The sequence below is a fragment of the Bos javanicus genome, chromosome 21 (genome assembly GCF_032452875.1).
Source record: "Bos javanicus breed banteng chromosome 21, ARS-OSU_banteng_1.0, whole genome shotgun sequence".
Lineage (NCBI taxonomy): Eukaryota > Metazoa > Chordata > Mammalia > Artiodactyla > Bovidae > Bos > Bos javanicus.
Genome location: NC_083888.1, coordinates 57,808,392 through 57,829,912, shown reverse-complemented (window position 1 = coordinate 57,829,912; position 21,521 = coordinate 57,808,392). Strand labels below are relative to the sequence as shown.

The 21,521-nt window shown below is 51.3% G+C and overlaps 1 protein-coding gene across 4 annotated transcripts in view; it reads left to right on the top strand.

Moving 5' to 3' along the window:
* The first annotated feature begins 3,614 nt into the window (after positions 1 to 3,614).
* The window catches only part of PRIMA1 (proline rich membrane anchor 1), a 69,748-nt gene continuing 51,841 nt past the window's right edge, over positions 3,615 to 21,521 (top strand). The window contains exons 1-3 of one of the 4 annotated variants that reach the window (XM_061395162.1): positions 3,615 to 3,784; positions 4,592 to 4,715; positions 12,074 to 12,209. In XM_061395162.1, the coding sequence (XP_061251146.1) occupies positions 4,623 to 4,715; positions 12,074 to 12,209 (229 nt within the window). In that variant the 5' untranslated portion in view covers positions 3,615 to 3,784; positions 4,592 to 4,622. Of the gene's footprint in view, positions 3,785 to 3,845; positions 3,949 to 4,591; positions 4,716 to 12,073; positions 12,210 to 21,521 lie in introns of those variants that run through there. The other 3 variants (XR_009732166.1, XR_009732167.1, XM_061395163.1) reach the window with 3 other exon arrangements.

The window sequence follows — 21,521 nt, the reverse complement described above, 5'->3', positions numbered from 1 at the left end:
GCTTTACAAAGCATGCCTTAATCTGGCAAACAGCTTCCCTATCACTTGCATTTTGCAAAACCTCTAGGACTGTCAGAAGAAGCCACCTAACCTCACAATCCTTACGATGATCATTTCCTTGCATTGATCAAATGCCGTGGACACTAGACCTCCCATAGCCTTGCTTTCTGTCCCATCTCATTTCACTAAGCCAGTGGCGAAGCTTTAGAAATAGTAATGTCTACTGCATGCCTGATATGATCTGCTTCCCATCAGTAATGGGGCCCCTGTGGCTTCCAGACACATGGAAAGTGCAGCTCCAACATCTCATCCTGAAGACTTGCTTTCTGGAGCACTTGTGGTATCCACTGTCCCTGGTTTCTCAGGAGATACAGCATGAAGCAATGATCACTTGCTTACACTTATTGAGGGCTACAGTCCTAGGACAAGAAAGATAAAAGGAAAAAGGAAGTGAGGAAGGAATTGCTCTGCCTCTAAGTCACTTCAGTTGTGTCCGACTCTTTTGTGACCCTGTGGACTGTATACAGCTTGTCAGGCTACTCTGTCATTGGGATTCTTCAGGCAAGAATACTGGAGTGGGTAGACATTTCCTCCTCCAGGGGATCTTCCTGACCCAGGGATTGAATGCAGGTCTCCTGCATACCACTGAGCCACCGAAGGAAGGTGGGCAGTAAATATGAGGTTGTGTGTTCTCTGAGCTGGCCGCATCTTTGGAAGAAAATGTTGCCAGTTACTCAATCACGTCTCCTGGACATCTCCTGCCAGGTCAAAGGAACCGCTACCATCCATATGCTGGGCCCTTCCCGTCTCTCGTCTTTTGTTGGTCAAAATTTGCTACAAGGCTTCACTTTCCTGAATTTCTGAGCAGAGATGCCTGGCCCGGGTAGGCAGATCCCAGACATCCCAGACAAGGTATGGGTTTCCATCTGGGTCCAGAAGGGATGAAAGGAGTCAAGCCTCCCTGGGTACTGCCATGGCATGAGGGGGGTCCACAACAGAGCCTCGTTTTCACCCTCAGGGAGGTGTCATATTTCACGGTGTTAGGAGAGTTGTGAGAAGGTGGAGCCAGGTGACACTCAAGAAATGGACAGACAGGGTTCAGTACAGGAATACTGAAGACAAGAATGGATAATTCAGGCTTTCCAGCAGTCATAACTCACCTAGGTTCTCCTGAAGTATCAGCCTTCTGTTGGGGGCCAGACTTCTGAATCCCAGGTGAGCAACTGTGTAATTCTGGAAAGCCTTATCTCGGAACTTGTCAAGTGGGGCAATCACATTTACCCCACAGAGATGTAAGAATTGAATTAAAATCTGATTTAAGAACATTTTTCAGTAGCACAGAGCTCCATATTAGCCTCAGGGGCTGCTGACACATGAAAAGATTGAAGTCACAGACTTAACCAAATACCCTGGCTAGCTTAAATGGGAAGGTAATAGAATGTGGAGTGTTGTTTTAACCTCAGCTGATCAATAGGCCTCATTTGATGCCTCATTCTCCTGCTTCAAACCATTGGTGAAAGAAAGTCATCCAGGAAGCTCCTCCCTCACTACACCCTAACTATCTTCCCTCCTCCCTAGATGGTGGGTTCCTTAAAGGCAACAACAGCTGGTTTGTCCACTGTCGTATACCCAGTATAGAATGGTCTATCTGATCCTTAGTAGGTATTCCCAGAGACTATATATGGAATGAATGAACCAATGAACAAGTATCTCCACATCTCTGCCCAAGGGGTTCCCAATGCTTGTAATATTCCCCAACTCCTGGCAGGTTACCCAGTCTTGCTAGGCTTTTCTGACCCTCCCTCCAGTTTTCATTGCTCTGTCCTCCACTTACAGTGGTTTTGTCACATTATAGCTGACACCAGAATGTTAGTGGACAGTGGCATGGCTGTGGACAGTGGACTGCCTGGTTTTATCTGTCTCCTAGTGTGTGCTCAGTCTCAGTCATGTCTGACTCTTTGCGATCCCATGAACTGTAGTCCCTACAGGTTCCTCTGTCCATGGGGTTTTCCAAGCAAGTATACTGGCTGCTGCTGCTGCTGCTGCTGCTAAGTCACTTCAGTAGTGTCCGTCTCTGTGCGACCCCATAGATGGCAGCCCACCAGGCTCCTCTGTCCCTGGGATTCTCCAGGCAAGAATACTGGAGTGGGTTGCTATTTCCTTCTCCAGGAGATCTTCTGACCCAGGGATCGCACCTGCATTTCCTGCATTGGCAGGCAGATTCTTTACCTCTGAGCCACCAGGGATTTAGATGTCTCCTAGATCAGACCCCAAGCTGTTAGAGGGAAGGGCCAGGGCCTCATTCTCCCTTGGGTCCAAGCATCTCACTGGCTCAGATGTGTCTGTCTCTACAGAGAGTGTGTGGAGAAGTGCCTGGGGTCAGCACTCAGCACAGACGAGGTCGCTAAGAAATTTGCCTGAAAGCTGGTTTGCAGAGCAGCTGATACTCAAAGAGTGTGTATTTATATGCGGTGACAAGGGTACCTGGAGAGATGGGGGAAAGAAACTAAGTAAGTGTTCCTTCGATGAATGAGCTATGATGTCAGGCTCTCCGCTCACTGTCCTGACCCCACCTAAAAATAGGATTGTCCATGCCTTGCGGGAGGACGGAGTGGGGTGCTCTGGAAGGCCACTCAGTCAATCAAAGCCCTTGTCAAGTGCTTCCACCCCATGAGCAGAGGCCATGCGTATCTGCGGTGCGGACCGCGGGGGTGGGGGGCGGGGGCCGGGGCAGCTTGTTTCAGAGATATAACGGGCTACTTCGCCACCGACTTGTTGACAATCTCTTCTCAAATAGGAGTTTGAGAAAAGCAGTGGTGGAGGGTGGAGAGACCCTCCCCAGGGGCCGTCGGCAACTCCTTTCAATATGTAGTGGCCGGAGCGGTGTCCAGGCCTGGGACCACAGAAGGGAGAACACAGCACTTGGCCCCGGGAGGGGCGGCCTGCACCTCCAGCCCGGGCTTCCCGGGCATTTTCGCCTCCTTCGGAATGGGGCGGGGGAGGGGAGGGAGTCCGCAAGGATCGAGCGCAAAAGAAGGGGTCTCCGCAAGTCAGTCCTTACCCCCTTCTCGCCGCCTCGAAGAAACTTGTAAGGGGGGCGGGAGGGGAAGAGGACAGCAGGCAAGGAGCAAGTCCCCTCGGGAGCTGGGAGTCCTCTTCCTCGCGGGTGGATAAATAAATTATTAAGCGCCCAATACACAATAGCCTCGCTAGATGGAGACGAGGAATCACTGCAGCGGCGCTGGCGGCGGAGAGCGCGGGCGGGCGCGCAGCACCAGGCGGGAGGCGGGCGAGCTCTGGCTCTGCTCACGTCTGTTTTCCTTTTTCGTGCGTTATTTATTTCGCCTCCGCCCGCTGCCTTGCGGCCCGAGCGGGCGCTCCAGGCCAGGGCCTCTAGCCGCTGCTTCTCGCGGGCCGGCTTGAGGGGCGGTCAGAGCCCGGGCACCCCCGCGCCCCGGGCAGCCGCGCGGCGCCACCGCGAAGGGCGGGGACCCGGGGAGGGCACGCGCCGCCGGCTCCCGGAGGCTTGGAGGAGACTTTCCCCGCCCTCCGCCTCCGCCTCGGCAGCCCGCCCAGTTCCTAGGCGCGGGGTGCCGCCCCTCCCGGCCCGCGCGCGGCCAAGCGCAGCCCGGAGCCACCGCGCCCTGCGCCCCGTGCGAGCGCGCCCGGCCCGGGCCCCGGGCTCAGCCGCCCGGGAGGCCCAAGCCGCGCGCAAACTTTTGCTCCAGTGCCCGGCGTTCCTCCACGGCATGTGAAGCCCCTCGGCGCCCGCGCAGTCGCCAGGGTGAGGACCGAGGCCCCGCCTAGAGGGCGGGGGACTGGGGAGGCGGCTGGCTTTAAATGGGGGCCGTCCGGCGGCTAGCGATCAGATTCTGCCTCGGGCGGGGGCAGCGAGCGAGGACCTCTCTTCCCCGCGCCGAGGATCGGTGGGGGCCGCCGCCAGGCAAGGTGGCGTGAGGCACTGGAGGGGTGCGGGCGGAGATGGAGAAGCGGGGGAAGCTCCCGCCCTGAGGCGGGAGGCCGGGGCTCGGCGGAGCGCGCGAGGTCTAGCGGGGAGCGCACCGAGGTGCCTCTGTTGCAGTGTGCGCAGTGAGGGCTGGAGGGGCAGACAGGGTGCCCGCGGCGTGTGATTTCACGGTGCCGTACATGCGGGGGTCAGCGAGTGTGCGGGCAGGAGTCGGTGGGTGTGAGCGGCAGATTCTGTGGGTGTGCACCACAGGGTGAGCGGCGCCCGCCGGGTTTGAAGTGTGCTCACAGTGGGAGAGAGTTGTGCACGACTGTTTCTGGGGAGGTGCACGGGGTTCGGGAAGAGCACTTGGCTGTTTCTGGAGGTGTGCCTGGGGCCAAGGTACGCACGCAGGATTTGGGGGGTGTGCGCCACGACGGAGTGTGAGTTCCGGAATGCCGGCCTCCGTGAGTGTGCACCAGGGGTCGGCGAGGGTGCAAGCTGGAGTGAAGGGCCAGGCTTGGGTCACGAGGGTGCTCCAGGGTGAGGGGAGTGCCCACTGCGTTCGGACTGCTGCGGGTGCGGGTGCGCCACCATGATGGTGCCCGTGGAGCCCGGCTGACTCGAGCTTTGCTCCTCTGACAGTTCGCCCCGGGAGCGGGAGCCGCGGGCCGAGATGCTCCTCCGGGATCTGGTGCTGCGCCGAGGTTGCTGCTGGCCGTCACTGCTGCTGCACTGCGCGCTCCACCCGCTCTGGGGCTTCGTGCAGGTGAGCGGCGGCGCGGGCTGCGCGCCCAGGACGACTTCCTGGGCAGGACGGGGTAGCGGGTGGTTGTCCCTTCACTCCCACGACCCTGGCTTTCTGCAGTTGCCCGTCCGATTGGTCCTGGGAAGAGTTTAGGGAAAGAAAAGATGCTCCGGCTCCCGGTACTCTGGCCGTGCAAAGATAAGAAACTCCTGAAGGAGACTTCAGTCCTGGCCTGCTGAGTGAGGCCCGCAGGACAGCGCCTTGGAACAAACAGGTCACAGGGAATGCCTTCTGGATGATAATATTGCATTGCAGAAATGCAGAGAAATAAACCTGAGAGCTTTGGCAAACTTAGAAAAAATGATCCCAAGAATATACCTTCTTGATTTCCTAGCCTTCTTAAACTGGACTTCAACACAGAAGCGACTGTGCTTCTTGCAGACAGTGGAGCTGAGGATGGGGGGCAGATTTTGCAAAGTGGCTATTGATGGGGGAATGTAGGAAGGTGTTGTCCATCTCTAAGGATTGCCGGAGGATGGTATCCTCACCCTGGGCCCACCATGCCTCCTGGACAGAGACCAAATGAGCCACTAACTCCAGTGACCTGTGTTAGGGTCAGAGAGATGGGTAGATGGGATGGTCCCAGAACACACAGTCAGTGGTCCATTGGAATGGTGAAGAGGTGAAATTTGTTGCCAGCTCCCTGGGTTGGGAAGGTCCCCTGGAGGCGGGCTTGGCAACCCCCTCCAGTATTGTTGCCTGGAGAATCCCATGGACAGAGGAGCCTGGCAGGCTGCGGTCCTTGGGGTTGCAAAGAGTTGGACACGACCAAATCGACTTAGCACATACACACGGTGAATTTTGAGCTCCAGCTCTGCCTCTTACCAGCTGGGAAACTTTAGGCAGTGTGCTTAACCTCTCTGGACCTTAGTTTCTACTTCCCCACTGTGCAATTATAAGTACCTGATGAGATAGGGATCGTTTAGCTCGGTGCCTCAACCATACTAAACACTGAATGGACATTGTTTCTGCAATTATTGATGTTAGGAAGTCACGAATAGTAACATCGCTCATCTGTCTGGCTAGCCAGGTACTCTTGTTGATCGCTACATAGTCCCAGCAACACTTTTGAATTGTTAGAGGTTCCGCAGGGTCTGGAGGACATTTTTACCATTTCAGACACTGAAATGCCCACTCTGGGATATTTGCAGCTTCATGTTCTCCTGGTGGCATTTGGGGGGCTGGGGACTATTCAAGATAGTTGCCCTGAGTAGGAGGTGACAGTTCAGAGAAGAAGGGATGGGGCAACACTGCTTGCCAGGCCACCAAGTTTCATGAGCTGTCCCAAGCGACAGGGCCCCGCTGAGAATGAACTTGGTGATGGCAGCCCTAGTGACCACTGGGAGATAACCAGGGCCCATAATGCTGGAACCAGCTATCTAGGTGGAGAGCTTGAGAAAGTGTGTCTGCTTGAGAGGGGAAAGGGGATGTATACACTCCCCCTTCGCCAGTACTAGCCGCATCCTCTGCTCTCTTCTCTGGCTTGCGTCTGTCTCACTCACAATTGTTTTCCTTTAGGAATTGACAGCTTTGTTTAATGTGTGAAACGGCAGCTATTAAACTCAGCTGTGCCTTCTCGGGATTCAGAATTTTGTCACTTCTAAACATTTGGGCGGTTTGGGACCAGTTCTTCTCATTCAACTTTTAGCTGAACCTCAGATGTTCAGCTCACTTCCTTTTTATATTCATTTGTTTAGTTTGCCCTCTTCTGGGAGACTTTTCCAGCTAGTATGGAGAGCAACATGGTGACATTGTTAATCTCCAAGAACTGGAATTTTGCTGTGGGAGCTAGCAGGATAGAGACTGGAGACCTGCCACCTCCCCACACACCCCCCACCAAGAGAAATAATACTGTAAAGTAGCTCCTTTTGTAAGCAGTGTCCTTCAGCCAGGCAGTACTTCCACCAGCAAATGTGTGTGTGTGTGTGTTTCAGATGTCCTTACTCAATATAAATCAATTTTTGTGAAAATAAATTAGAAAGAAACCCTCCAGACAAGTAGACAATAAAATCTTGGCTGGAGGCGCTGGAAAAATAATCTACAAATGATAAGGGCTGAGAAGCCAAGGGGAAAGGGGGCTTTGGAATGAATCAATCTGGTTTTTGAGCAACAGAACTGAATTCAGGAGAAGAGAGGGGAGAAAAGTTGAAGTGCACAAAGCCATGTGTTTCCCTTTAAGTGGAGAGATTATCATGTGTGACGTCACAGGAGTTTCTTGAATAGAAAAATATCTGTCTATGCTTTTATGAGCTTTTTGCTGGAGGAGTTGTAAACATCTGGCAGTGTGAGCCAGCACAACCAAGTCCTGTAATTAACAGGATGGTTGATGAAGCAGAGCTCTGTGTGGCCCCTCCAAGCACCAGATTCCAACCTTGAGATCAGCCCCGGAGCCTCTGGCTGCTTCCTGGATGAAAAGAAACTTAATCATTAAAGTCAGATGACATTAAATAGCCGCAAGGATGGTGGGGGCACTGTTAAGCCTTTTCTCTCTTTTTTCCTTCATGTGTCTGGAATTGAGATTCTGAGCTTCTGTTATTTAGGGTTCTTCTAAGTTCACTTCCAGATGAGTCTTTTTTTTCTGCAAGTGAAGAGGATGACAGGCTGGCGAATTTATTAGGTGTGACAGGAGTGTGTCTCGTCAAGTTACTGTGGTGCTGGCCTGTCTCGATAAAAGATGTCAGGAGCCATCATCTTTGTGGGCGCCCTCCGAAAGCAGTCGTCAGAGAGTCAGGCTCAGATACGGGCCTGTGGGTCTCTGAGCGACAACAAGGAACCATCCCGGACCCAAGCAATTGCCAAGCCCCTGCCCCTGTGGACAGTCATTACAGCTTCACTTATTTAGTCAGCTGCATTTATCCGGCACCTACTCTTTGCCAGGCCCCGTGTTAAGGGCAAGGGAAATGTACTGCTCCCTGCCTTCATGGCACTGACAGTCTAGCACTGGAGAGATTGTTAAACAAGTCATGGTAGGCAAGTACGCTTGGTAGGAGCAAATAGCTTAGAGATGGGAGCTGGTAGAAGATCCAGAGAAAATGTAGGTACAGTGCTTTAGCCGAGACAGGAACAAGAAGTCAGGAGTCAGGATGCAACTGTGAGTTGAGTGAAGTGTCCAGACTGGAGGGAACAGCCCCCCGGTGGGAGGAGAGGGCAGGGCACTGGAAGAACCCTGGGGAGGGGTTCCCCAGGTGAGACCTCTGTTGTAAGCCACTAACGTCGTGTCTTACAGTTTGGGCTTGATCCTGAAGACTCTGGGGGCCAGGGAAAGTTTTTCTCAGAAAGAGATGACACAGTCTTAAATTAGCATTTTAGAAATCTCCAACCAGCTTCAACAGAAGATTAGGATTCAGGGAAGGATTGAGGCAAGGGGTGATGAGAGTCAGGTTGCCAGATTTAGCAAATAAAAATACAAGCTGGGGACTTCTGTTGTGAACCAGTGGTTAAGACTTTGCCTTCCAATGCAGGGGGTGTGGTTTTAGTTCTTGATCAGAGAGTTAAGATCCTACATGCCTGGTGGCCAAAAAATCAACACGTGAAAGAAAGGCGATATTGTAACAAGTTCAATACAGGCTTTAAAAAAGGTCCACATCAAAAAATCTTTAAAAAGAATATAGACTGTCCAGTTAAATTTTCAGATAGACAATGGATTATTCTTGAACACAGGTACACTCCATACAATCTTTGGAACATATTTATACTTAAAAGTGTTTATTATTTACCTAAAACTTTACAGGGTGTCCTATAGTTTGCCAGGCAGCCCTGGAGAGAGGCGAGGGAGCTGTGAAGACGTGGTGGTGCCTTGGTTTAGGGCTGTGGCTGTGGAATGAGAAGTGGATGGATTCAGGGACTCCTGAGGAGGCCAGGTGTGGGAACTGGCTGCCACGAGCCCCGTGTTCCCCAGACCACTGTGCCGGGGACCAAATGCAGGTGACTGCGGGACCTCTCGGGGCCTCTCTGGACCTCAGGATTCTGGCCTCAGGAGAACACTGCAGAGCGGGGAAAGGAAGGCAGGTGATGGTAAAACTGGAATAAAAAGCGGCCACAGGAAAGGTGGGTCATTGTCCTTCTCTGGGCCTCTGCTCCTTCTTGGTCAAGTCCAGCTAAGAGCAGGTGACTTCAGGGGCAAGTTTACTCTCCTGTGAGACTTCCCAGGATGTAACCCAACCAGGCCAGGGATTGAGACAAGCGTGTGGTATTGAGGATTCCTCTTTACTGGTCTAAACAAAACACTGCCAATCCGCGGAACTAGTGGTCCTGGAGCTGGGGTCCAGGGTAGGTTCCATGTTTCTCCACTGCCGGGCAGACCTTCCACAGCACACGTTTGCACTGGTCACCAGCTGAGTGTCGGGCCCGGTGCAGCTCTGGTCCATCACTTAGCCTCGCCCAGCCTGTCGTCCTATAGGCATGGATGATACCAGCTCCATCTCGCGATTAGTCTCGTTGTGCAATCAGCGCATGTGTCCCATGACTGACACACAGTAGGGCTCAGGAAATCATGTTCCATCAGGACTCATAAAGCACAGACCCACCTGCCTTTCTGTTCCAAGATGCTCACAACTTAGTGTGTGTGTGTCTGGTTGGGGGGGGTGGTGCAAAGACAGACATTACGTAACAGGGGGAAAGTGCCCCAGAGAAGAGGTTTATGAAGTGAAGGGGCAGCACTGGGTAGCTGGGTCTAATTTTGGGGGCTGTGGGCTTCAGGATGGCTTGCCCGGGAAGACCGTGTAAGAGCTGGGCCTGAAGGATGTACAGATGTGGATGCAGGGCCTGTGTTACCAGCTGTCGGTCAAGGGAGGTTCAGCAGCCACAGGCTTGTACTGGTCCAAACCAGTGAGGGACCCAAGTGGGCCCCTGCCTCCGGGAGGATAGCCCACCCAGGCTGGGTAGTAGGGTGGTGGCAATATTAGTGTGTGCTTATTGTTGGTTAGGCAGTTGTGCTCACTCCCTTTTCAGTGGGACCATGATACCAGAGACCAGATGTTTAAGATGTAGGGTGTGACTTTCCTTCCCCGCCCCCTTCCACCTCGAAACTCGGTCTCTGCTTGTAATTTCATCACATGAAGCCCTCTGATCCATCTGTGCCCTCGTAGCCTCTCACAAAAATAGGTCACTGGGTTGGGCCAGGTTAAACAAACGTGCTCATCGTGAACCTTCTCATGTGAACTGCACCTTGGAGAATGCAGAAGTGATTGCTTTGGCAACGGCATTGCTTGATGTTCACACACTTGGTGGAGTTCAGTGTAGAAGCGATCTCAGAGGCCAGCGGTTGGGAGAAGGGAGCTTCCAAGCAGGCCCCAGGGTCTTGGAAGGTCGGAATCCAGAGAACAGTCTCCGTGATGGGTGATGAGAGGGCTGACCACTGCTCTGGGGGAGAAGCCAGTGGTTTGGCTGTGACGTCTAAGGAGCTCATCATCTCCATAAGACAACCGAGAAAAGGCTCACCATCTGAGGATATGTTCTTGCAAGATAAGATGGCCTTCCAGGGTTTGAAATGCAGTCAGTGGTCCTTTAAAACACTAAAAGGTGGTGAGCAGGAGCTTCGTGGCCTTGTAGATATTCAGTCAGGGCTGTAAATCAGTCCACCTCCTGGTGCCATTACCCATCTTCTTCACTTCTGCCATGTGTCAAGGGAGCAGCCAAGCCCTGCTGGCTGTCTCTGCCAGCTGGGACACGTGCAGCAGAGGGTCTACACTGGCCTTCAAAGGCAGGCCTACCCTGGCCTCCAAAGACAGGTCTACACTGGCCTTCAAAGGCAGGCCTACCCTGGCCGGTTGCAGAGAAACTGAGGTCGTGGGTTTCTACTCATGGGAGATGACAGCCAGAGAAATGAACTGTGGCCCTCCCTGAGGTAGCAGGTGACCACCAACCCCTTCCTTCATGTCTTTAAATCAGTTATTCTCCAGGACAGTCAGAAAATGCTAGGCTCAAAGATGTATGGCTGTCTGCCATGAGGGATGCTGGGAGTGGGTCTAAACCAGCCATTCTCTCACTGGCTACGCATTGGAAGTTTAACCCAGGATGCTTCAACAAAATTCGCATGCCCAGCTCCACCTGCAGAAATTCTGATTTGACTGGCATGAGAGAGGCTCAGGCATGAGTATCTTTTCAAGATGCCTGGAGAGTCTAACGAGCAAGCAGGGCTGGCATCCCCTAGGTGAACACCCACCCACTTTTGCTCCCCTTTGTAGCTTATGTACGGGGAGACTGGGGCTGAAGTCGAAAGAACACCAACCCAGAATTCAAGAGGTGTGGATTCTGGTGAATTTCAGGCATTTGCTTAGGTGATATGATGGCGAGAGGAAAAAGGCCTGACCCCTGACCCCAGAGACCTTAGAGTCCAGTATACAGGAGAATGAACTGGGTAAACACTCCAATGTGGATTTCTGTCCCGTAGAGTGAAATCCAGTACCAGGAGGGCTTGTAATGGCCAGGGCGGTCAGAGATGCTTCCCTGAGGAGGTGATAGCTGAGCTGAATAAGAGGTAAAGCAGGGGGAAAGGTGTGGGAGAAAATTCCAGGCCATTGGAGCAGCCAGTGCAAAAGGCGGGAGCACAGTCAGGAGCCAAGGACCGGAAAGAGGGCTTTGAGAGCAGAGCAGAGGGCCAGAGCATGACGGGAGGGCTGCCCTCCCGCTCAGGGCCCTGTGGCCACGGGATCCCCTGAGCTGTGGACAGGCATTCAGGGCTGGTGGGGGCTGAGTGCAGGCAGTTTGATCAGGTGTGTTTCCCACAAGACCAGTCGGGGGCCTCGTGGATAACACTGGGGATGTTGCTCCGGTCCCCTTAGTCACACAGCCACCAAAGAAGAGGCCTGGCTGGGTAAGAGGCCTCCTTCAAGATGAGGGGACCTTGGCCCAGAGTGGACACAGGAAGGCCATCAAGAGCTGTGGCCAGAGAGGAGGCCAGGGCTTGAGGAAGACTGGAGAAGCAGGCAGTGGGTCAGGTTACTGAGGAGGTGGAATCAGTGTTCTGGTCTGGGTATGAGAGCCTCAGGCGGCCACTTCTCCTACCTGGGCCTCAGTTTCATTTGTTTGATAGGTAGATTCTAGTTCACCTTAGAGCACTCGTTTGCCTCTCACGGGTACCCAAACCTATTGCCCCGGTCCCATGGCTGGTTCCTGGCAGGGCTAGAAATGAAACCTTGCTCTCCAGTCCTCCCAGGCCAGCCTCCCATAAAGTGGTTTCCTTTGAGCCAACCCAACTTCTGTCCTTCCTGCCGAGGCCGGGGGTGGTGAGGTGTGTTGCGGGGAGTGGTGGGGAGGGAGCATCTGGGCTCCCAGTTGCCTCATTGGCTTCTCTTGGGCACCTGTGCCCATTTCTGCAGGTGACGCACGGTGAGCCCCAGAAGTCCTGCTCCAAGGTGACCGACAGCTGTCAACACGTCTGCCAGTGCCGGCCCCCGCCCCCGCTGCCACCACCACCCCCGCCCCCGCCACCTCCCAGGCTCCTCTCCGCCCCAGGTAAGCACAGGCTCGCTCCGTGTTTCCGGTTTCTCTCTGTGTTTTCCGGGGCCCAGGAAGAACCCCTGAGGAGAGCAGAGGACAGCCCTGCTTTCTTTGTAATTTTCCACTGGCCGAGCAGGAGGGAAGCCAAGGCCCAACTTTTCCCTGCAGTCTGCAAAACGCCTTTCCCACAGCGTGCTCCTGTGAGATGGAGAAGGATGTTTCTCCATCGGGTAATCAGATAAAAGTCAATCTCCATTTGATGAGTGACTCTGCCTGGATTGTTCCGAAGGCCAGACCCTGAAGAGGGGTCAGCCACGGACGCTGGCCTGAAATCCCCCTCCCGTGAGCACGGTTGCGTTTTCTGATTTTCATTCACGTGTAAGACAGCAATTAGTATAGAACCCAAGTGGAGGCTCTGGGAACAAAGTTACACAGATACCTCCCAGCTATTTGCAGTCTATTCTGCTAACCTCCCCCCTCCACCGCAACCCCTACTTGTTTGCCTGGATTTCATCTCTGAACAATTTGATTGTAAACAAAGGAGGGCTTCTTTAGCCAGAAAGAGCCTCAGTCCTGACCGGCAGGGGTTAAGTTCCATGTCTACAATTGCCAGTTGATAAGGTCTCTAACAAGAGATTCTGTATTTTGATTGGATCACCCAAGTTGCGGCCTATAGAATGCGTGAGCTCATGCGTGGATCCACCTCATTAAACATATCTCTGTTGAGTTATTTGGGGCATATTTGAAATAACCTTGACGAGGTTTGTTCTCTGGTAAGCCCTGTTTCCAGGCTCTCAGTGTCCAGGCCGGGATGCAGTGTGCTGGGGGACCTTTGGCAGTTCATGCATATTTCTGCATTTTGTCTATAGGTTCTCCCCACCCCCAAAAAAGTGAAAGTGCTCGTATCTCAGTTGTATCCAACTCTTTGTGACCCATGGACTACAGCCCGCCAGGCTCCTCTGTCCATGGAATTCTCCAGGCAAGAATCCTAGAGTGGGTTGCCATTCCCTTCCCCAGGGATCGAACCCATGTCTCTCGAATTAGAGGCAGATTCTGAGCCGCCAGGGAAGCCCTAGGGTCCCTATCTGTGTCCAGTCTTCCCTGACACTTGTGGCTCAGTGCTTTTCAGAGAGTGGCCCTCAACATCACCTGAAGCATTCGTTTTAAAGTGGAGCTTTACAGGCTCACTGTAACCCACCGAGTCAGAGCCTTTGGGGTGGGGCTGCGGAGTTGGCATCCTGACAAGTTCTGAGGGGATTCAGATGCACGTTAGAGTCAAGAGCCTCAGCCTACCAGGCCCTCTGCTGCGGTACCATGCAGGATCCCACTATCCCAAGATGCTCACCTTTCTCCTCTCTCCTGAAGGAAAGCTGTGGGGCCCGGCCTCAGGCCCCTGCCCCTCACTCCCTTCCCTGCCTTAGAATTCCTTCTCCCTCCACTATTCAGACTCCAGGTCTGCGCTGCCTCCAGGCATGTTGGTACCTGATGGATTCGCATCCCCCAGTTAGAGTCTGTTCAGTTCATCTTGTGCTAACTGAGCCTCTAGTGCCAGACACAGACCTGAAAGGCCATTCTGGTTTCTGGGATCTCTTGGCCTCAAGGAACCCACACAAAGTCACCTGAGGGGGCACAGAAATTGCTCTCTAGGTCCACTGAAAATCCTGGTGTAGTTGGACCAAACTCCAACCACAGGAAACAGTGACACTGACTTGGGTCTTCATAGTAAGTGGAATTGTTCCAGGTCCATGAGGAGGTTATGGGGAAAGGGCATCTGGGCAGGAGGAACGGCAAGAGCAATATGACTCTGCAAGTCGTCTCAGGAGGCCCAAGCCCCTCCGAGGGTTTGAAGGAACGTCAAGGGGTGGACAGTGAAGGGCCTTGTGTGCCTGGCTGAGTAGGTTACATTTCATCCTTTTCACCATTGTTTGCCAAACATTCACCGTATCCAAATGCCTCCTGTGGTTTGCCTTATTTCTTTTTTTTTTTTTTTACTTTAAACAGACTCACTTTTGTGTTTATACAAATTAGTCTCCAAAGGAAACTTTCTGTAACTATTCTCAGTGCAAAACCGGAATCACTTACATAAATAGAAGGTGACTGTAAAAACAAAGGCGATGGACACAAACCAGCGTTTTAACGTTCCGGCCTGTCATGGAAGGGTCTGAGCTTGAGGCCTTCTCTCTTTCTGCTAAAAAGGGAGCGCAGTAGGTTGGAGAGACCTGTCAGGGCCACACGTGCCCCATGCACAGATGTTCTCTAGAAAGAAATCAGAAGGTTTGCAAGAGAATCAAAAGGAGCTTAAGTTTCTTGTTCTATTACCATGTGTCTGGGTGCCGGCTCTATGTGCTGTCTAAGACCAGCTCACTTACCTACAGGGACATTCACTTCCTCCTTTAGGAAACCCTGCTCTGGGTAGCCACGAACCCATGGAGGTATTAAGCAAAGAAGTGACATGCCGTCTGCTTCAGAAAGTCAACTTTCCTGACAACATAGCGGGTGGATTGGGGTCAGCTGCCTGACTGGGGTCAAGTGGGGACCCTTGAGATACTCCAGGCCCCAGATCACCTACGAAGGCCTGAAGCCAGGCGGGGGGCTGTAGAGAAGTGGGCAGGATGCCAAGTACAAGTGCCAGACGCCTCATGTAAGCTTGGGGCCTGAGGACACTTCTGGGTGAGAGGACAGCAGGAGTTGTTTGATTCTGTGATGCAACTTTTTCAGTTAGGAGTGGCAGAAACCCATCTTGAAGTGGCGTGAGTGATGTGAAAGCTAGAGAGAGATGTTTGGTTTTTGGCTCATGTGTTAGAATATTCCAGCAACAGGTCTTATATGATGAACTGGGTTTCTGTCTCCGTCTCTCTCTTCTGATTTCTCCTGGGTCTCCTTTTCTCTCAAGCTGGTCCAGTCCCTGTGGCTCCAGTTTCCAGGATTCCATCAGCCTTACAGTTAGTCATCTCTTCACTCTGAGAGCTTCTCTTTCTCAATCATTCACCTAAGGTGAAAGTCACCCCGAGGCTGACTTTCATTGGACCAGCTTGAGTCACATGTCCACCCTTGGACCAATCATGGTAGCCTGTGAGATGGAATGTGCTGATTGGCTGGGCCTGGGCCATGTGACCACCCTGGACAGTTGAAGTATACCGATAGGGGTTAAGGGGATGGTGGCTTCTCAAAGGAAAATCCAGGTAGAGGGGTTGTAACCTAAGGATGATGATTTAGATGCTGGGCAGGAGGAGAGTGGATGTAACACCATAGCCTTGGTATGCCTGGTAGATTAGACCAGTGATGGAGAATGTGTTTTATATACTCTCTTGGTCCTCACTGAGCTCAGTCCAGAAGCTCACCCTTGAGTACAGCCCAGTAATGTCAGACAGACCTATGCCACATGCACAACTAACGCTCATTCTGTAATCCTTGGGGAATTAGCCTCCCCCAGGGGGAACAGGACTTCATGCTGTGAAGCCTGTGTGGTCGTTCAGCAGGTGTGCACAGAGCTCCCCAGGTACTGATACATGCCAGGGGCTAGGACATAAATGGTGAGCAAGAGAGGGGCAGCTTCTGCCCGCAGGGAGCTCATGGCCCAGCAGCCCATCTTCTGCAGAGGATGTCCATGGGAGGATCCTTCCTGCCATCTTTCTGGATACACTGGCTCCGAGCATCTGGCTGGCTCCAGCAATAGGTGACCCACCATCCCAGTTTGGCCAGGACTGAAGAGTTTCCCAGGATGCAGAGCTTTGATCCTTTGGTCATCAGAGGTGCCTGCATCCCAGCCACTCACAAGGGCTTCTGATTTACCTGCTGAATGTTTGTTGAGTGTCTGCTCTGCATCCAGTCATGTGTTGAGTGCACTGGAGGCCCAAGGGGACTCGTCCTCACCCGCATGGCCTGAGTAATGAAAAAAAACTGAGAACACAGCTTAAGAGGCCGAGGCCCTGAGCCTGGGTTGGTGTGCTAGCACTGCCACTTCCTCTGCACGATTTTAAGAGGGCTGGTAAGATTTTTTGAATTTTATATTGGTGTACAGTTGATTAACAGTGTTGTGTTAGTTTCAGGTGTACAACACAGAGATTCAGTTACACATATACAAACATCGATCTCTTCTCAGATTCTTTTCCCATATAGGTTATTACAGAGTATTGAGTAGAGTTTTCTGTGCTATACAGTAGGTCCTTGTTGATTTTGTATTTTATATATGGTAGAATGTGTATGTTAATACTAACCTCCTAATTTATCCCTCCCCCCACCCACCTTTCTCCTTTGGTAATGTAAGTTGGTTTTCTAAGTCTTTGAGTCTGTTTGTTTTGTGAATGAGTTTTGCATCACCTTTTAAGGTTCCACACATAAGCAGTATCATTTATATTTCTCTGTCTGGCTTACTTAGTATGATAATCTCTAGGTCCATCCATGTTGGGGCAAATGACATTATTTCATTCTTTTTTTATGACTGAGTAATATATATATATGTGTGTGTGTGTGTGTGTGTGTAAAACACATCTTTATCCATTCATCTGTGGTAGAACAGCTAGGTTGCTTCCGTATTTGGCTATTGTAAACAATGCTGCAATGAACACCGGGGTGCATGTATCTTTTTGAGTTATGATTTCCTCCAGATATATACCTAGGAGTGGGATTGCCAGATCATATGGGAGCTCTATTTTTAGTTTTTAAAGGCATCTCCCTGTTCTCCATAGTAGCTGCACCAATGTACATTCCTACCAAAGGTGTAGGACTGTTCAGAAAGGGCTGGTAAACTTAAGTTTGAGTTTAAGGTGTAAGATCACCTACCAATGGGATTGACTGGAGGATTCATGTCAGTGGACACTGCACTAGTATCCATTGCTGCTAACTGTTTCATGAAAATCATTCTGATGAAGAGCTACCTCGGAGTGTTAGACTTGGGAAAGGAAACAGGGCTTTGGGGAAGGATATTTAATTCTGAAAAAGGCAGGAAAGGAGGATCCAGGATGACATGGGAGAATTCCCAGGTAGACCTTGGATAGGCAGGAGCAGAGGAGGCCAGACAGTCCTTAGAGTGGCTGAAGCAGAGGCTCTGAGTTAGGAGCATCAGGATCACACAGGAGGTGCCCTGCTGTAGAATGTCCTTCTTCAGGAGTGTGGGCTTCAGGGTGTGTGTCTGGGGTAGAAGGAGAAAGAGCACACAAAGGAAACCTCTGCAAAGGATGGATCAGAAATATTTGCCAGAATTGTGGGGCATTGTCCCTGTGGCCAGGCATGTCTCCCCTTTCATCCAAATAGCACCTGCTGCTGCCCTGCTGCTCAGGGCAAGCAGAATGTCTTCGGTTGGCTGGGACTCTCCTGGCTTTAGCCCTGGAAGCTCCACATCCCAGTGTCAACTTAAAAAATAGTCACAAGCTAAAAGTTGAGATGGAGAAGGCAATGGCAACCCACTCCAGTACTCTTGCTTGGAAAATCCCATGGATGGAGGAGCCTGGTAGGCTGCAGTCCATGGGGTCATGAAGAGTCAGACACGACTGAGCGACTTCCCTTTCACTTTTCACTTTCATGCACTGGAGAAGGAAATGGCAACCCACTCCAGTGTTCTTGCCTGGAGAATCCCAGGGACGGGGAGCCTTGTGGGCTGCCGTCTATGGGGTCGCACAGAGTCGGACACGATTGAAGCGACTTAGCAGCAGCAGCAGCAGCAAAAGTTGAGAGTTATGTTTTATTAGATGAGAATTTTTAGGACTTCAAGTCTGGGAGACAGCGTCGCAGGTGACCCTGGGAGAACTGTTCCAAGGAAGCGATGGTTATATAGAAGTTTTGCAACAATGGAAAGGTAGTCTGAACATCAAAAGATTATTGTTACTTAAAGAAAGCCAGATATCCCAAGTTAAGAAATTTAGTGCTTTTCTCTGTATGGGAAGATGCAAGAGTCTGGGCTGTCTGCAATCATTCCTTTCATATGCATCTCAGCTGTCCTGGGCCCGAATCCCATATTTTTCACATCCTGAGCTCCCTTGGGGCTCACTGTAGGGAGTGGCTGCAATCTTGATGGCTTCTAGATCTCAGGTATTCTTCTCTTTCCTGAGTGCCCTTAAGGCTTAGGAACTCACTTTGGAGGCTGCAGTCGCTAATGACTGTGACATCCTTGTTTACTGACATGGCAGGAAATACTCCTTTTCTCACCCAGAAACTCTTTAGTCATCCTGGGCAAGCCAGGATGGTGGGTCATCTATTACTGGGCCACCCTTCTTCTAGCAAAGGCAACATGGTTTTTCAGTTTATTTCTTGTTGTTTTTGCTGTGCTTGTTTTTGTTCCACTGTGAAACTTTCAAGAGCACTGCTCTCCCCATCCCACTTTCATACTAGAACTTGCTGATCATAGGGGCAGCTTGGCCCATGTTTCCCTGTGGGCTCCCAGCTCAGCTGCCACTCCCAGCAACCTTGGATGTCTGTGGAGACAGCCCTGCCCTGTCTTGCCTGATGGTTGAGAAGGATCCTGGAAAGTGTTCTTTGATGCGGAAGATTCTTGAACAGCATCTCCACTTTCTGCGCTTTGTTTTCCAAGCTCTGCCCACAGCGCTTTGCACTGTAAAATTTGCAAACTGTGTGAGGCACTAGACCAGCATTTCTCTAAAGCAGAGTACGGTCAGAATCCCCTGGAGGGCTTGTTTAATCTTGGTTGCCAGAGTCCATCGCCAGGATTCCTGATTCAGTAGGTTTGGGGGGTGGGACCAAGGATTTTGCATTTCTAAAACATTGTCAGGTAAAACTGATTCCACTCCCCACCACCCTCGAACCCTACCCCAGCCAGGGTGCACCCTTTGAGAACCAGCATCCTAGAGGATGGCAATCAAATCAAGAGACTTTGGAGTCAGATGCAGCTCTTCCACTCTTAGCTCTGTGACACTGGGCATGTCTTATCCTTCTCAGCCTCAGTTCCCTCATCTGTAAAATGGAGCCAGTGATACTTACCTGAGGAAGCATTGCAGTGAAGACTGGAAATTATACAGCCTGTACTTAGCAAAGATGACATGCTTAAAAGTGGTGTTACAGCACAGTGGCTCAGCCTGACTGTCCTGCCGTCTAGATCTGGGGTCCAGTCTTGTTCATGAGCTAAGTGGTTTGGGCAACACAGCCTTAATTGCTTGGAGCTTCAATTTCCACATATCTGTAAAATGAGGCGAATGACAATACCCACTGCATATGGGCACTTGTGAGAATTTGATGGTATAAAGTTCACACAGCACAGAACCTGGAACCCAAGTTAACACTCAATCAATGGCAGTTCATAAGTAATATTAATGATAACTAATAATAAATGATATCTATTTAGTAATAATAAATACTAGGTCACTGACCTACAAGTTGGGAGTTGTTTAAAAATGGTTCTGGCACCATTTTTAAACAGAGAAAGGAGTATCTGTTTAGACACTCGGGGAGGAAATGGTGCCTTAAGGAGGTGTAGACACCCCTAGGTATTCAACAGAAAAGGTTCATCCAGAGTACCACTCATGCCCCATTAGGGGCAGCCATCACCAGGCTTGTGATCCCCAGCGTCAGCCCCAGAGCCCCTGGGTGGAGGTATTTCTGCAAGGCGTGGACAAGGGGTAAACTCTGGCAAAGCAAAGGAACACACATGCTCGAGGGCCCGACTGAAAAGCCTACGGCAGCCACCAGGGCTCAGGACCCGGCTGGCTTTGTAAATGTCAGCAATGGCCCACTCGTCCCCGTGTGTGACTCAGATGCTGCGGCCAAGGAAGGAGATGTGTACCAGCCCTCGAGGAAGAGCACGCACACCCCCTCCACGAGACCTGCTTCTGAGGCTGATGGGGCCAAAAATAGCTATGGCAGCACAGAGGCGTGAGCCTGCATTCCCATAGAACCTGTCTTTAAGGAGCTCAAAGTACTGAGATGGATTTGGTTTTTGGTATGTATTTTATTTTTAGAAAAACCAGGGACTTCCCTGGTGGTCCAGTGGTTAAGACTTTGCCTTCCAGTGCAGGGGATGTGGGTTCACCCCACGGTCAGAAAGGTAAGATCCTGCATGCCTCGTGGCCAAGAAACCAAAACATAGAACAGAAACAATATTTTAGCTAATTCAATAAAGACTTCAAAGATAGCCCACATTAAAAAGAGAGAGAGAGAGAGAGAAACCAGAAAAGAGGTTGACTCCCTCAAGATTGCACAGCAGTGGTGGAGATAGGAATGGGGTCACTTGGTTCCCCTACTATGTGCCGAGGGCCGTGTTTTAAAAGAGGGAAACAAATGGAACTGTGGAAGTTCTAGAATGATTTTATTACTCACCCAGCACACTAGGAAGAACCAGTACTCAGCCCTCCCATTTTGAGGTGGAAGCTCTGTGCTACTCGTCTCATTTAATCCTCACGTACTCATTTGCAAGAAGCTCAAACCAGTTAATCCTGAAGGAAATCAATCCTCAATATTCATCAGAAGGACTCATGCTGAAGCTCCATACTTTGGGCCCCTGATGTGAAGAGATGACACGTTGGAAAAGACCCTGATACTTGGAAAAACTGAAGGCAAAAAAAAGAAGGGGGCAACAGAGGATGAGATGGTTAGATAGCATCACTGACTCAATGGACATGAATTTGAGCAGACTCTGGGAGATAGTGAAGGACAGAGGAGCCTGGAGTGTTGCAGTCCACGGGGTCGTTAAGAGTCAGACATGGCTTAGTGACTGAACAATGCCTTTGTAGGAGTATACGCTAGTTCTCATGTCGGCCAGGCTTCCCCTCAAAGTAGTTAACCTCAGCTTGGGCAGATCTGAGCTCAAATATTCTCCAGGAAAACCTTCCCTGACTTCCACAGAGGTCACACCATCCCCTGTTCTGGTTCTCTATGGCTATAGAGTCAGTCTCCCCAAAAGTTAGCGGTTAAAGAAAACACAAATGTCCTATCCTTTCCTCTAACAATCACAGAGGAAGGGTGACAGGCTTCACCAGGAGGGTCTCGCCTGGGGTTTTTCCCGTGACTGTAATCATTTGGCTGGGGCTGGAGCCATCTGGAAGGCTTCCTTGCTGGTATCTGGTGATTGGTGCTGGCTGTTGGGTGGGTCCATAGCTGGTCTTGTTCACCAGAACACCTCCATGATGCCCCCGTATGGCCTGGGCTTCCTCTCAGCATGGCAGCTAGGGTCTAAGCGTAAGAAGCAGGTGGAAGCTGAACCCGCCTGAGGATGTAACTGAGATCATGCAGCATCATTTCTGCTGCTTTCTGCTCCTCGGAATCAAGTGACCAAGGTTGCTCACCTTCTAGGCAGAGGGAATTCTATTTTACCTCTTGGTAGAGGAATGTCAGAGAATTTGTGTACATTTTAAAACCATGCACATAGATGCACACACTCTT